The following is a 14,883-nucleotide window of genomic DNA, read 5'->3' as shown; positions in this document are numbered from 1 at the left end:
ATTTCAGCTTAAGTTGTGGTTACCCTGAAAACTGCAAGGTGGGCAAGGAATATTTAGAATCAGGATAAATGAACCTCCTTATGCTTGACTTCATTAGGGGATACCATGTTCAACTCCGCTTGATTCGATTCGGCTATGCTTATTTAGGCTTAACTATGCTCATCTAAGTTCAACATGACTATACGCTATGAAAGTAAGCTTGGCTGAGAAATTTTAATTTTGTATGCTTGACCATAGGCTATTTGACGGCAGCTGTGCCTAGTTAGGCTAATTAGTTGGTGTAAGAAACGACGTAATTGCTGGGCTTCAACTGGTCCCGCCACAACCACTAGATAAAAGAACCGCACAGATTCAATGGAGCGAAGAGAGCGACACCTAGTTGTTCTTTTGGCAACAAGAGCCATGAGAGGCCCCGTGATTACGACGGGATGGGCATGCGCACATCAGCGGTCGTTATATCGGTAAATGGCGCGTCAATGCATTCTGTCATGGGATCCCGTGGTTTAAACATTTTTGCTCACGCTGTAGGCATGCTAGGCGATCGCCACTGTATACGAGCGGCGACTGAAGATGCCACCGGTGCCGATGATGCAGCACATGAGAGCGTGTCTCAGCAGGCACCCTTCAGCTTCGTTGGAAACGTACTGATGGTACGCATAAGATGCGTGTTAGGACCCAATTTCACAGCAAAACTGATAGAAGTGAAACGCTCCACCGTGAATATTAAATCCACTAAAGAACAGCAGCATTGACACTCGCTTTTAGCAAGCCACGAATTGAAACAGTCAGTGCTGCGTAGATTGTGGGACAACACCAGCTGTTCACTCAAAGTGGAGCGCTGTTGACGTATCCAGTACCACAGTTCACAGCGGGCAAAAAGCATGCGATATGTCAGTGTATTACTGTAACGAAAAATACAGAAAAAAAATTGTCTTGAGAGAGGCACCACTCCAATCTCCAGGATCAAGTGTGGGCCATTCAGCAAGCCTGTGAGGTGGCGAGGAGACAGGGTCTCCAGTCTTCTTTGGGCCAAGCCACGAATTGTGTTTAGAAAAAAAAATTAACGATTTGGAGTATTTCATACTCAACTATGAGAGAGCACTGAGCCGTCCCGCTAAAAGTCCCGTTGAGCTCGCGTGGCTCGGTGTTGCCAGAGCGACACTTGCTTCAATAACTGGAACTGCGCTTTAAAAAACTACCACGGCAATGAACTAAAAGGGGTTGATCTTGCTAATGCTTTTAACGACTTTTTTTTTGTCCCTTGGTCTGGAATGTGACGGTATTGACCTTTCGTACATGAACCCACCTAATAAGCAGTCGTTATTCCTAAGAGGTGTTACAACACAAGAAGTTATTTCTTCATTCTTGTCATTAAGTAACAGCAGGGCCACAGATGCAGTTGGTATTCAAACAGCGCCGGTAAAATTTGTCATAGACATAATTGCATCTTGCCTACAGTACATTTTCAATCTATGTTTGTCAACCGGCGTTTTCCCTCGTAGCATGCAGACGGCAAAGGTGACAGTAATATTCAAAAAAGGCGACAAGAATGATCTTTCAAATTACCGCCCTGTATAAGTGTTGCCTGTTTTTTCGAAAGGTTTAGAGAAGGTGATTTTAGCGTGGTTTTCTTCGTTTACTGACCACTTTGGTATCCCAAGTCCTGCACAGTTCGGTTTTCGTAAAAACAGGCCAACTGAATTAGCCCTAATGACCCAAAAGGAGTTTATATTGCAAAAATTTAAGAAAAAGAAAATGGTGCTTGGAATTTTTCTCGATTTTTCCAAGGCCTTTGACCTTATCAGTCATAATGTTTCGCTTGAAAAACTTGATCGCTATGGTATTCGTGGCGTAGCTCACTCTCTTATTACGTCCTACCTTCAGCACAGAACCCAGTTTGTAGCTATAGCCGGTGATCAATCGGAGTTGAAATCTGTAAGAACCGGCATCCCACAGGCGAGTATATTGGGTCCGTATCTCTTCATATTGTGCATTAATGACATAGTCAATGTTGATTGCTCTGTTAAGTGCGTAATTTACGCAGACGATGACACAAGTCTGTTTTTTGACGGTGACTTAGGTGCTGAAATGTCAAATCGAGCCAATAAGACGCTTGCAAGTATACAAAAGTGGGCTACAACTACAAGTAAGTATCTTAAGATTAGTGTAGAAAAAACAAAGGCAGTGATGTTTCATGCACGTAACAAACTATTTCAACTAACCCCCATTAAATTAAATAATACTGAAATAGAAATACTACCGTCTTTCAAATCGCTTGGCGTATATTTCTCTGCAACTATGTCGTGAGATCGCCAAGTGAATCACTTAGTTAGTAAATTATCTAGAGCAATAGGTACTATGCGTGGCCATTGTAACTATTTTCCTACATCCATTAATATGATGTTATATAATTCAATGTTTCTTTCCTTAGTTCAATACGGAATTCTAGTTTGGGGGACGACTTCAGCTGAAAACTTTCACAAGCTGGTGGTATTACAAAAAAGAGCAATACGCCTTGTCTGCAGGGTGCCATATCTTTGGCATACTGCTGCTTTGTTTACAAAACTTGAAACAATAAGAATTGAATCTTTGTACACATATAGGCTATGTCGCATTTATAGAATGGACAAAATTAAGAATGATAACGCTTTAACAAAATTGGCATCCTTACAGCAACATAATTCTTTTTATAAGTTTCGTCGTTCCGAGTTTTGGATTGTTAACAAAAACAGAACTACATACGGTGACCAAATGCTACAATCTTGTTTACCTACTGTGCTAAATCAACTACACAAAGAAAATGGTCTCAGTGTATCAACTCTGTCACTAAAAAAGCTACGCATCGTATTTATGTGATTGCTTGTGCTGCTAAGGGCTTATTTGTTTGTCCTCTTCTCTGTCTTTAGCACTTCGCTTATTATTTTTTCCCCTATTTTCTACTGTTTCTATAAAGACCTTGTTTATTTATTCCGACCATGGATGTTTACTGTTTTTGAGTTTTTTAAGTTGTTTCATTCATGATGTTTACCATGTTTTTGTGTGACCACTGTGAAGCTGCCCAGTGTATGAGGTGGCCAGGTTCCCCTCAAGATGCTCAATGCAGCTTTTTTGCCTGGTCATCCTCGCAACTTTGTTGTTGTGAATAAACAATTCAATTCAATTCAATTCAATAATGTTGTTACCATCACCATGAGAGGCGCCGTTTGACGCAGTGATGACATATGCTCCGAACTGCGCTTCAATCTTGCGCAAGATACTTAGTCTTTATTGCATCTCTGTGTACAATATTGTTGCCTTTTTTTTAAATTTCGGCCCATATTTGAAAGATGATGTGATAGCAGGCAAGCAGCATTTAGGCTGTTTCACATACCACGATTTCTGCGAAAAAAAAAAGTGTTCCGTTCGCAACCACCGCTAATGGCAGTTTCATTTCGCATGGACCACGAACGGTCCACGATTTCTACTTTGCGACTAGAGCAGCGACCAATATTTCTTGCCTCCGAACGTTGAGGCCGACACCGTAGAATTTTTCAAATACAATGTAACAATCTGTGCGTTATGATATTAAGAAGTTTCCATGAATGGTAACAAAGAACACTTGTTTCGACATTTAGGAACACATCTAACTACGCTTTAAAATGCGCAACAGGGGCCATTACCAGAACAAATCCATCAACGCGATTTCCACAGCTTGGTCGGCCCAGCCCTATTTCGACGGCTCTCGAACCGAAATCGCTCCCGCCGCTGCAATACGAGCGAAAATTTCCAACATGTTGAAAATTCGCCGCTGAGCACTGCGGCAGGAGCGAACTGCTCTTTTTTTTCGCTGCGAGTGAATTCGCAGCCTGAAAATCACTACTTTTTGTGTCATAAGAAGTGGCCTTTAGGCTGCAATAGAAGTAGGCAACTGTCTGGTATATAATACCTTGTTTCGAGATCCCACGGTCTGCCATATTAACTTATTTCCCTTCATTTCGCGAATGCAAGTAGGTGCGGCGGCCAAGGCCTTTTCACGTGCAGAAATATAATGAACCACGTCGCTGTTGAGTCACAAATGCTTTTTCATCAATCTAAGCGACTGCATCAGAGACGTGATTTTACGTAGTCGCCTTCACTGACGTACCTGAAACATAACACATGCTCTCGAAGTATTGAAGTCTTTTTTTTAAACTGCAGTGACCGACTCTGTAGTCATCTTCTGGTACCGAGAAACTTATGAAAAGCGGGCGCATCTTGACCTAAATCGTTGTAGCAGCCATATACCGTGCTGTACTGCGTCGTCGCAAATCCGCTTAAACCCCACACGCCAGCAACTGGTGAATTCCGCACACAAGAATTTCCATTCGAAAAATGGAAAACTATCCAACAGCAAGAAATTCTTGACAACTGGCACATTGATGCTGCGATATAGGCCGCAGATCACAGCAGAAACAAGGAACAAACAGATGCACACAGTCACAGGCACCCTGCTCGTTCCTGTCACATCGCCTCTCTGCGTCACTACCTTTCTTTGCCGTCCTCCTCTCCGGCGCTCAACTCACACTAGTGAGAGAGCGTAATCTCGACCTGAGTTGGCTCGCTTATAACACCATTGCTTAACCTAACATTGCGGAAAAAATTGCACCATGTTTCGCTTAAGGAAACCATTTCTAGAAGCGAAGCAGCGGGCGCCAACTCTTACACAGGCGGCAACGGTGGGGAGGCGCAAATCATGCAGTGGTGGACCGTTGTTTCATACTGGAGCACACTGATCACTACTAATGGGCAATAATATAGAGATACTTCGGCAAAGAGACCTGCAGTATGCTTTTAGTTGACGCGCACGCTGCGCATTTTTGAAGCGTAGCTCCTTCAAGCTTAGGCTTTTCCGGCGTCGTATACGATTTGAAGTAACCACCACTATTGTGATTTCGATGACTACGTGGCACTCGCACCGATAGTACTCGCCTTGCTCACAGATGGGATCGCGATGGTGATGGTGCTGTGGCGCTTGCAGTGCTAGTACTCGGCTTGATCACTAGATGGCACTGCAGTGCTCGCTCCAAAGGGCAAAATAGACTTTAAGCGGGTAGATCTAACTAGAAGAAGGTTTTCTGATCGGTGGCTAAAGTCTAGGCACGAGTGAAAATCAAACCCTACAATGCGAAGTACCAGTCCTCAACCTCACTATTTAAAGGAGAAAAAACAAACATGAATCTAGCTTATGGTTCATAAAGTATTACGGCTTGGTGGCGTTAGCCACCGCCCGATCTAAAAGGTACAGCCATACTAATTCATCCAACCATCCACTACGATGCGTGCTCTAGTGTGACAGGAGACCGCTAGAGGCGCAGCCATTGGCCCGAGTCTACATGTTACACTGTAAATGTCCTTGAAAGACGATAATCTCGTGTCTGGAGAGAGGGAACAAAACGTTTATTTGATGTTCTGTGCAAGAAAATCGGTGAATGGTATTCTGAATGTGCTACGTTAGAGTGCCTCGAGCGTGTAGTAGAGGCGAACGAGCGCATCGAGGCACGTTAGACACAAGCGCCATCTGGCAGTTATCTTCGAAAACGAAGGCGTGCGTGACCGCGGAGAAAGATGCGCGCCAGCTTTGGAGGTGATAAGGTGTAGGATTCAAAGCGACGGGCAAGTGCCACCATCGTGTCGTCGTAGCAAAGCGTTGGAAACACCTTCTTGAGCATCGCGTTGCACTGTCAGCGCGGCGCGATAAACGCTACAGTCCTTAGAGTCACTTGTGTGCGCCTCTTCTATTATAAAGGCAGACATACAAAACATTGACGTGTTGTTATGGTGCCTCAGATATGCGCAATATTTGCTTTTTCAGTTGACAATCGCACAACTATGACCGCTAAACCTTGAGCAATATTGGTTGGCGCTGCGGATAGGGTTAATCGTTTGGTGCCGTTTGGAGTATCGTTAGGGCGGACAAACAGACAAAAGTACAGACAGACAGACAGACAGACAGACAGACAGACAGACAGACAGACAGACAGACAGACAGACAGACAGACAGACAGACAGACAGACAGACAGACAGACAGACAGGCAGGCAGGCAGGCAGACAGACCGACAGACAGACCAAAATTTTTTTCGTCGAAGGTCCCCAAGACAGACTTTAAAATACGTTTGCTTTTAGCACACTTCCTCTTCCGCCAGCAGCCTGTGTGCTTCGCGTATGAGCGTCGAAGATGGCGGAGTGGAGGGCTCGGAAAGCGGCTGTAGTGAGAGCCCGTGAAGTAGAAGCTGCACGTAAGCGATGGCGGGAGGGTCCTGAGCTGAGGGCCCACGAAACGGACGACTGACTTGGCGAGATTTGCGGAGGCTTCACGGGTTACCGATGCACCTCTTAAGCTGCGCCCACTCATCATCATTCACCCCATGGATACGCTGTGATTTTTTTTAATGTTCAGTAATGCACATGAGAAAGGTCCCACCGGCACGACCTTGGATGTCAAGATCCAGTGAACGGTTGTGCAGCGTGAGCAGTCGGGTTCCTCAGTCTAGAAACCTGCTAGCAGACGCTGCCTGCGTAGGCGCTGCGAGGTGGCAGAAGGGGGAACGTAAAAGAGGAGAGATAGAAGGAGGGGACACGGGTGCGCAATGCGGGTGTAGACGGCGTGAGGAAAATTGCCAAAAGAAGAGAGAGGTGGAGGGAGCCTAGGTTGGGAGATGCTCCCTGCTACGGTGTTGCGAGGTGATATAGGTGAAAAGCTAGGAAAGGAGAGAGAGAGAGGAACAGATGCACATCCACAGTAAGAGTGGTCACGTCGAACGCTGGATCAAGCTCAACCATAAGCTGTTTCGCACATTAAAAAAAAAACCTAAAAACCTTCGCAGGAACGATGTAAGAGGTCGCAGATACCGATATTGCATTGAATTCGAGTATTTAAAGCCACTTCAGTGTCGCTTTAAGTGTCCAGCTGTGAACGTTGTTAGTATGGGCTTTTTATATGTGTGCTCCTTTCATGCGTGCGTCGTGCATGGACAAGGCACTCCGATTTCGGATCTGCAAGTTTTTGTTCGCATGAGATGTCAATATGCTGCCATGAATTCATTGCTTCGCCCTGTCAGCAATACTGTGATTTCTTTTAGTTGACACAATCGTCGCTTTATTTATTACATCAAATATTTTTTTGCAAAACGGATGCAAAATACAAGCATACTTACTGCTGCATCTCTTCATGCATTTTCTGCATGAAAAGAATCCATTAGCATTTGTTGCACATTGATGTTTCGGAAAACGACTGCAGGTGCCAAAATTAGCATCAAAGTACCACCGTCTACAAAGAAGTCCTCCTTTTGCACTTCTTGGCTCTAAGCTGCAGACACGTTTTGACGGCTTTCCAGCTGTCATAAAGTAGATAATATAAAAAATTAGTAATAAACAAAAGATTACAGTTGAAGTACCTTTACATATCTGCACATTAAAAAAGTTCTGCTTATATATCTGTGAAAGCTTGTAGGATCCCCACCACCCCGATGCCTATATTACCCCAGGAACAGTTCATATATTTATTTACACATACTGTAGCACTAAAGACGTTATGGTAAAAGAGGGTATACAAGGATACACAGAAATATAACTAAAACATTGACATTTACAAACACAAGCAGGTAACATAAAAACGTTGTGTGAACATTTGGGCAAAAATACGAAAAGGTACAAATACTATTTGCAAACAGATCAACGCATTTAACATATATGTGTTGTTTTGGCTACAAAACGCTTCAATGGTCATGGACGAACAGTACCAGGTAATGAATTGCAGTCTTCGATGAAATGGGGAATAAAACTGAACTTGAACCTATTAGTTCAAGCGTAGTTAGGCCTGAAATTCAGGATGTGATAGCTTCTAGTCATTGACTGTGGGGCAAACTTTACGTATTCCTTATCATTAGATAGTAAAACTGTGGAGGAAATGATGCTTAGCAAGATGTTTAATGACTACTCGGTGACGCGAATAAAGTGGAGCTCACTGCAGCTCTCACATGTACGTCTGTTTTTTCTCCTCCTCTTCTTTCTCTCTCTCTCTCTCTACACCCCCTTTTTTCCCACTATATTCTCACTTTCCGTGCAGGGTATAAAAGTGGATGCAATACCTGGTTAACCTTCCAGCCTTCCTCTCCTCTATATGTCTTACCTCTGGCTAGCAAGAGTACTCATGGTTCGCTTGAAGTACTTTTATTTATTTATTTTGTAAGCATGACACGCTAACGCTCATAGCGTTTCCTTCTTTTTTTCAAATATCATAACCAAACTCTCTCCTCAGAGCCCCTGTTTCGGTAATTGACACATCTGCATCATAATAATTTCGGCTGAAGCTGATACCTTGAGAAGCTGAAGCGCCTCATATAGGCTGGCACCTAAGAACATGCTTGTGCTTTAGTTGGTCAAGAAGAGAGTTGCTTTATAAACTTTGTGGTGGTAACTCTTCAGAGTTGAATCTGCTAAGCGCATCTTTCATCCATACTTTTAGAGAAGTTTTGGTCTTTTAGGGGGGTGCTACAAGAAACCACTAATTGTTTGCTTTTATTAGATATTGAGGAATAAACACTTTATGTGAATTAGTATTCTTTACTGTTATTTTTTACTTATTTATGACTAGCGCCAACTTTTTATGTCGCAAAGAAATTATAAAGCCATAAAGGAATAACATTATTTATAAGGTATCTTTCGTTGTGGTAGTGAAACTAACAATGGACCATGATAATCATTTCTAGGAAAAATAAAAAGAGCATACTTACGTAGACAGATGTCTTGGCACTTTTTTTCGCTTTTAAAATTGTTCTCGTTTCCACCGCATCCCCCATAGATAAATATCTTGCATAACTCTTGTTCGAAGTCGAAATACCAAGAAGGAATAAATGCACGGCAGACGCCTTTCTCTCGTGGTTCCTTACACAAACTTGGTCTCTTGCCTGGGACATTCGTAGATGGATTATAAAATGCAAGTATGAAGTTGCAAAACAAAAGTTGTCTTCTCCACAAATATAAAATGAAGCTGAATATAATCAGTTTACGTACTGAATGCCTTAGACCTAGGTTGAACGTTGCAGTCTTTCGAAGTTTGGAGATTTATTCAAAGATTGGTGAACAATATCATGCAACAGGGACTTTTCATAGATGCTATACAAGTGCTTGGCTTATGTGGGAAAGCAAGACGTTTGAGTAACATTGCAAATGTATTTTCAGTGTCGATAGCGTAGGAGAGCAACCGAAAATAAATTATCGCTATATTGTAGTATTTATTCTAGCACTAATCTTAAAATATTTGTATTTTTATCGGTAATATGATTTTATAGCTCTAGCGTTCATTAATGGTGTTTTTGTAGGCGAATTTTCACTTAGTTTCTCACATGCATCCCGCAAACTGAAACTTTAAAATTAAGTGGTGCTGCATAGTCCTGCGATGCTGGCCTTAAGGAGCGTGGGGATCTGGTGCACATGGTCCGTGCTAACTTCAATTAAATCTATTGAACTACGGTGGAACATAATTGCAGAGGTTGCAGAGTATTTTTCAGGTAGCCTTTCGTGCAGCAGTATGAATTGACTTCATGTGTTGGTTATTTTTTATGACTGCACTGACTACACGAGTGGTGTTCAGGTGCGATGTTATGTCATAGTGGATGAGATTTTTACTAATTAGGTTGTGCGTATCTGTACAAAAATCCGCCTCAGCATAAATGAATCAGCCTCTCCGATATAGTCAATAATAATAATGGGTTAAGAACAAGCATAGACAGTTTGCTTCGAAATTTTTAAAAAGTGTTCTTTACGGCAGTAAGGTAGATTCCAGTACTATTTTTTGTGATTTTGCTTTTTGTATGTTCCAGGATTCGTTTACTAAAACAGTTGTTCTGGGATACAATAGGTGGGATCAATTTAAAATGCCATATGTTACGCATCGACCCCTGAGAGATAAAAAGCGTTTCACGGTACCCCGGTTTTCTACCAGATACGGAGAAGCGTGCAGAAGTGTATATATTCTTAAAATTTTCAATGAACTGCCTGAAGAGTTTTTTTTGTAGCCAGTTCAAAAAAGCAGTTGAAGAAATTACTCTCCGAGCTGTAAAGTCACATGGCTATAGTCTACTTGTGTTACGTATGGTGTGAGTCGCTCCTTCGTTGTTATTTTTTTATTTTTTTATTTACTGCCTGTAAAAAAGCAGTGGTATTGATCATTAGTCTGATGGCAAAAATCAAAGATAGTTTTTGTGACAGTCTAACTCCATCGCTGTAACCGGCTCTGCCGGGCCTAGTCGCACAAGTCCTCGAGACTTAGACAGGCCCGTTTCTTTGTATTGGTTAGGAATGTGAGCAATAATGTATTATTATTATTATTATTATTATTATTAATATTATTATTATTGTAAAGGGGGTTTATTGAAGGACTGAGCAAGCGGGTGGTAGCTCTAAAGGAACGCAGGCGAACCCAGATGACGGTGCTTGATCGCCGATCTCGTGCCTTCTTCTTGTGCTGATGATAGCTGACCTGATGGTATCAACGTCTTTCTTATTCACTACAATTACCCCCGGCGAAAAAGTTGAAGCCATCCTGGCGATCTAACACGTGGGGACAAGCGGGTCAAAGTACGGCTTCAGACAGTTTACGTGAACGATATCACGTCCACGCCGACGACGGTCGCTCGGTAGCGTGAGGGGTTCAATGGCGTAGTTCACGGGTGAAGTACGCTCGACCACGCGGTAGGGACCATGATAATTGGAGAGTAGCTTGAGTGATACACCAGGGGCGCAGGGCGGTACATGAAGCCATACAAGTGCTCCAGGAACGAACGTCGGTGCAGAACGATGGTCTTCGTCACGGATCTCCTTCTGGCGCTGTTGGTCGGATGTAGTAAGCCGCTGGGCTAGCTTGCGGCACTCTTCTGCGTAACGAGCGGCTTCTGAGACAGGCTTGTATTCGGAGGGATCTGGCGAGTATGGGAGTAAAGTGTCGATGGTGTGTGATGGTTCGCGACCGTACAGGAGAAAAAATGGGGAAAACCCTGTAGTGACTTGCGTAGCGGTGTTATACGCGTATGTCACAAATGGGAGAACGAGGTCCCAGTTTGTTTGATCAGAAGCGACATGCGTAGCGAGCATGTCCCCCAGAGTACGATTAAACCGCTCAGTCAAGCCGTTCGTCTGTGGGTGGTAGGCTGTACTCTTCCGGTGAACCATATGGCACTGTTGAAGAAGTGCTTGTATTACATCGGAGAGGAAAACGCGCCCTCGGTCACTGAGAAGTTCTCGAGGAGGACCATGACGAAGCACAAAACGATTGAGTATGAAAGTTGCGACGTCTTGTGCTGTAGCTGTGGGGAGAGCAGCAGTTTCAGCGTACCGTGTTAGATGATCCACTGCCACGATAGCCCATCGGTTGCCTGCCGTTGTTAATGGTAGTGGTCCGTAGAGGTCAATTCCTACACGGTCGAATGGGCGGTCTGGGCATGGAAGTGGCTGCAATGAACCTGTTGCAGGATGTGGCGGGCTTTTCCGCCGCTGACATTCGTGGCAGCCGCGAATGAACTGGCGGACGAAGGTAAACATTCCGCGCCAGTAATACCTTTTTCGTAGGCGCTCGTAGGTCTTGAAAACACCGGCGTGAGCACATTGCGGGTCGGAATGAAACGACGCGCAGATGGTAGAGCGCAGCGTTCGGGGAATGACTAGTAGCCATTTCCTACCATCTGCTGAATAGTTGCGCCGGTACAAGAGGCCATCCCGAATACTGAAGTGCGGAGCCTGGCGGCGCAGGGTTCGAGTGGTTGGAAGTGTCGGTGCCTCAGATAACGCGTCAAGAAGCGAAGCGATCCATGGGTCATTACGTTGTGCAGAAGAGATGGTGTCCTCGTCAAGCGCTGACAACGTGTTGTCCGAGGAAATAGATGCGATGTCCGGGGATAGGGGAGATCGTGACAGTGCATCAGCATCGGCATGCTTGTGGCCGGAACGATATACCACGCGAATGTCATATTCTTGAAGCCGAAGAGCCCAACGGGCAAGACGACCTGATGGGTCCTTAAGCGACGATAACCAGCATAATGCGTGGTGGTCCGTTACTACATCAAAAGCACGGCCATAAAGGTATGGGCGGAACTTGACAAGCGCCCAAACGATCGCCAAGCATTCCTTCTCGGTGACGCTGTAGTTTGATTCAGCCTTGGTAAGAGTTCTGCTGGCGCAGGCAACGACATACTCGGCGAATCCAGGCTTGCGTTGCGCGAGAACCGCACCGAGGCCGACACCACTGGCGTCGGTGTGGACCTCAGTTGCTGCCGTAGGATCGTAGTGACGCAGTATTGGTGGCGAAGTGAGGAGACGACGAAGGGTACAGAAGGCTTGGTCACACTCAGAAGACCATGCCGAAATATCAGTGGTGCTGCCTATAAGTTCGGTCAAAGGCGCAATGATAGAGGCGAAGTTGCGCACGAACCGGCGAAAATAGGAGCATAACCCCACGAAGCTCCGTAACTGCTTCATAGTCGTTGGTTTGGGGAAGTCGGCGACAGCACGTAACTTAGCCGGGTCTGGAAGTATACCGTCCTTTGATACGACGTGCCCGAGAATCGTAAGTTGGCGAGCAGCGAAGTGACACTTCTTGAGGTTGAGTTGGAGCTGAGCATTCTTCAGGCACGTGAGGACGTGTTTGAGGCGCTCGAGATGTGTTCCAAAGTCTGGCGCAAAGACGACTATATCGTCGAGGTAGCAGAGACAGATTTGCCATTTCAAACCCCGAAGAACCGAGTCCATCATGCGCTCGAAGGTGGCAGGCGCATTGCAGAGGCCGAAGGGCATGACATTAAACTCATACAGACCGTCCGGTGTCACGAAGGCTGTTTTTGGTCGATCGGCATCGGCAAGGGGGACCTGCCAGTACCCTGAGCGCAAATCTAATGATGAAAAAAACTCGGCACCTTGTAAAGTATCAAGGGCATCGTCAATCCTGGGTAAAGGATACACGTCTTTTTGAGTGATCTTATTTAGGCGCCGGTAATCCACGCAGAAGCGAACGGAACCATCCTTTTTTTTAACGAGCACTACAGGTGATGCCCATGGACTTTGTGAAGGTTGAATGACGCCACGTTGCAGCATATCGTTCACCTGTTCGGTAATAACTTGGCGTTCCGTCACAGAAACACGATATGGTCGCTGTCGTAGTGGCGCATGGGAGCCGGTATCGATGTAATGTAGAGTGGTAGAAGTGCGGCCAAGTGAAGGTTGAACAACATCGAAAGATTCGCGGTACTGGTACAGCAGTTGGAGGAGTTCAGATCGTTCAGATGGTGACAGTCCGTCTGCGATCGCCGAATCGAACACTTTTGAAGCCTGTAGATGAGAGTGGTTAAGAGCAGTGACGGTGGCGAGGTCACTTTGGGATGATTCTTGCGGCACTGTAAAAATTTGTCCGTTATCAATGGGCTGTACGCATCCAAGAGACTCGCCTTTAAACAGTTTGATGGTATGCGGAAAGGGATTGGTAAGGCAGAGAGCACTGGCTCCATCAGAAATTGAGAGGGCTGAATAAGGGAGCAGAAGTGGTTTCCGACTTAGAAAGAGGCGTGATGGCTCGAAAAATGCTACTTCATCACGCATGCCGTCGGAGACCACAGGGAGCAAAGCAGCTGTTGTCGGTGGAATGTCAGTGTCTTCTTGGACAACTAGCTTGTGCGTGGCTTGATTAGTGTGGTCGTAGGGCTGCTCGAAGAACGGAAGCAGTTCAAGTTCGGAACGGGCACAATCTATAACGGCACGATTACGGGATAGGAAATCCCAGCCAAGGATGACGTCATGAGAGCACGAGGAAAGGACGATAAACTCAACAATGTAGTGGTCCTCCGCAATTTTGAGTCGGGCAGTGCAGGCGGCTATAGGTCGAACAGGTTCTCCATTTGCTGCACGTAAGAACATATCAAGCGGCGTGGTCACTTTTCGGAGCTTGCGGCAAAGTTTGGCGTCTATAACAGACACAGCGGCACCGGTATCCACAAGAGCGTATGCATGGGCGCCGTCTACAAAAACTTCGACGATATTTGACGGCAAGGTGCGAGGACTTGAACATTTCGATAGCGCAGTTCTTGCCCCTTGAACTGCGACGGCTAGTTTCCCTCATTTTGAGGGGCTGGTCGTGGACGCATGGGTGACAAGGAGCGTCGATTGGGTGAAGGTGAGCGACGAGACGAAGTTGCCGGATAGTCACGGGAAGACGTGTTTGACTGACGATCCGAACTTTCATAACCAAAAAGTGGTCGGTCCATGTAATTGCTTCGTGGTCGGACGTCTGTGTAGGCGGGCACGCGACGACGGCAGTATCGGGAGATATGGCCAGGTCCGCCGCACGCAAAACAAATGGGCCGGTTATCGCGCGTTCGCCAGGCATTTGTAGCAAGGGGCGCCGCCCACGCGGCATACGGCTGAGTCGAGGCTGTGGTAGCGAGGGGAGGAGCCCATGCGACGGAAGACTGAGTAGGAGCGGTGACATGCGGCAGTCCATTGAACGGCGAGGGCTGGTGTGGCTGCTGCCTCTTTACTGCGTCAGCATAAGTAAGAGGCGCGGCGACGACTTGCTGCTGAAAGGGAACTGGCATAGCCTCGGCAATCTGGTCCTGAAGTGCATGTCGGAGCATGGGAGCTAACGGTGTCGGTGGTTGCTCTTGCTGCTGCTGCGGGAGCTCTTGGCGCTGACAAAACGGCAGGAGGGAAAGCTGACGTGCGACCTCCTCACGCACAAAGTCTTTCATTTGTGCTAGAAGGCGGGAGTGGTCAGGTACGACGTCCAGTGCAGCGAGTGGTTGGTTAGGCTGAAATGGACGACGGGTGAGAGCTCGTTGCCGTCGCAATTCGTCGTAGTTCTGGCACAGAGTTACCACTTCAGA

At 45.8% G+C, this 14,883-nt stretch overlaps 1 protein-coding gene across 3 annotated transcripts in view; it reads right to left on the bottom strand.

Annotated features, from left to right (window-relative positions):
* LOC119167167 (amblin-like) overlaps window positions 1-14,883 on the bottom strand; it is a 63,023-nt gene that overhangs the window by 23,922 nt on the left and 24,218 nt on the right. Inside the window, exons 4-5 of one of the 3 annotated variants that reach the window (XM_075865611.1) lie at window positions 8,752-8,925; window positions 7,174-7,353 (exon numbers count right to left, since the gene is read on the bottom strand). The exons of the other annotated variants lie outside the window; for them this stretch is intronic. Coding sequence (XP_075721726.1) covers window positions 7,174-7,353; window positions 8,752-8,925 — 354 coding nt within the window. The remainder of the gene's footprint in view (window positions 1-7,173; window positions 7,354-8,751; window positions 8,926-14,883) is intronic. 3 annotated transcript variants of the gene reach the window in all.

This window comes from Rhipicephalus microplus, chromosome 6 (genome assembly GCF_043290135.1).
Source record: "Rhipicephalus microplus isolate Deutch F79 chromosome 6, USDA_Rmic, whole genome shotgun sequence".
Lineage (NCBI taxonomy): Eukaryota > Metazoa > Arthropoda > Arachnida > Ixodida > Ixodidae > Rhipicephalus > Rhipicephalus microplus.
The sequence above is the reverse complement of the archived record's forward strand: the minus strand, read 5'-3'. Positions and strand labels throughout refer to the sequence as shown.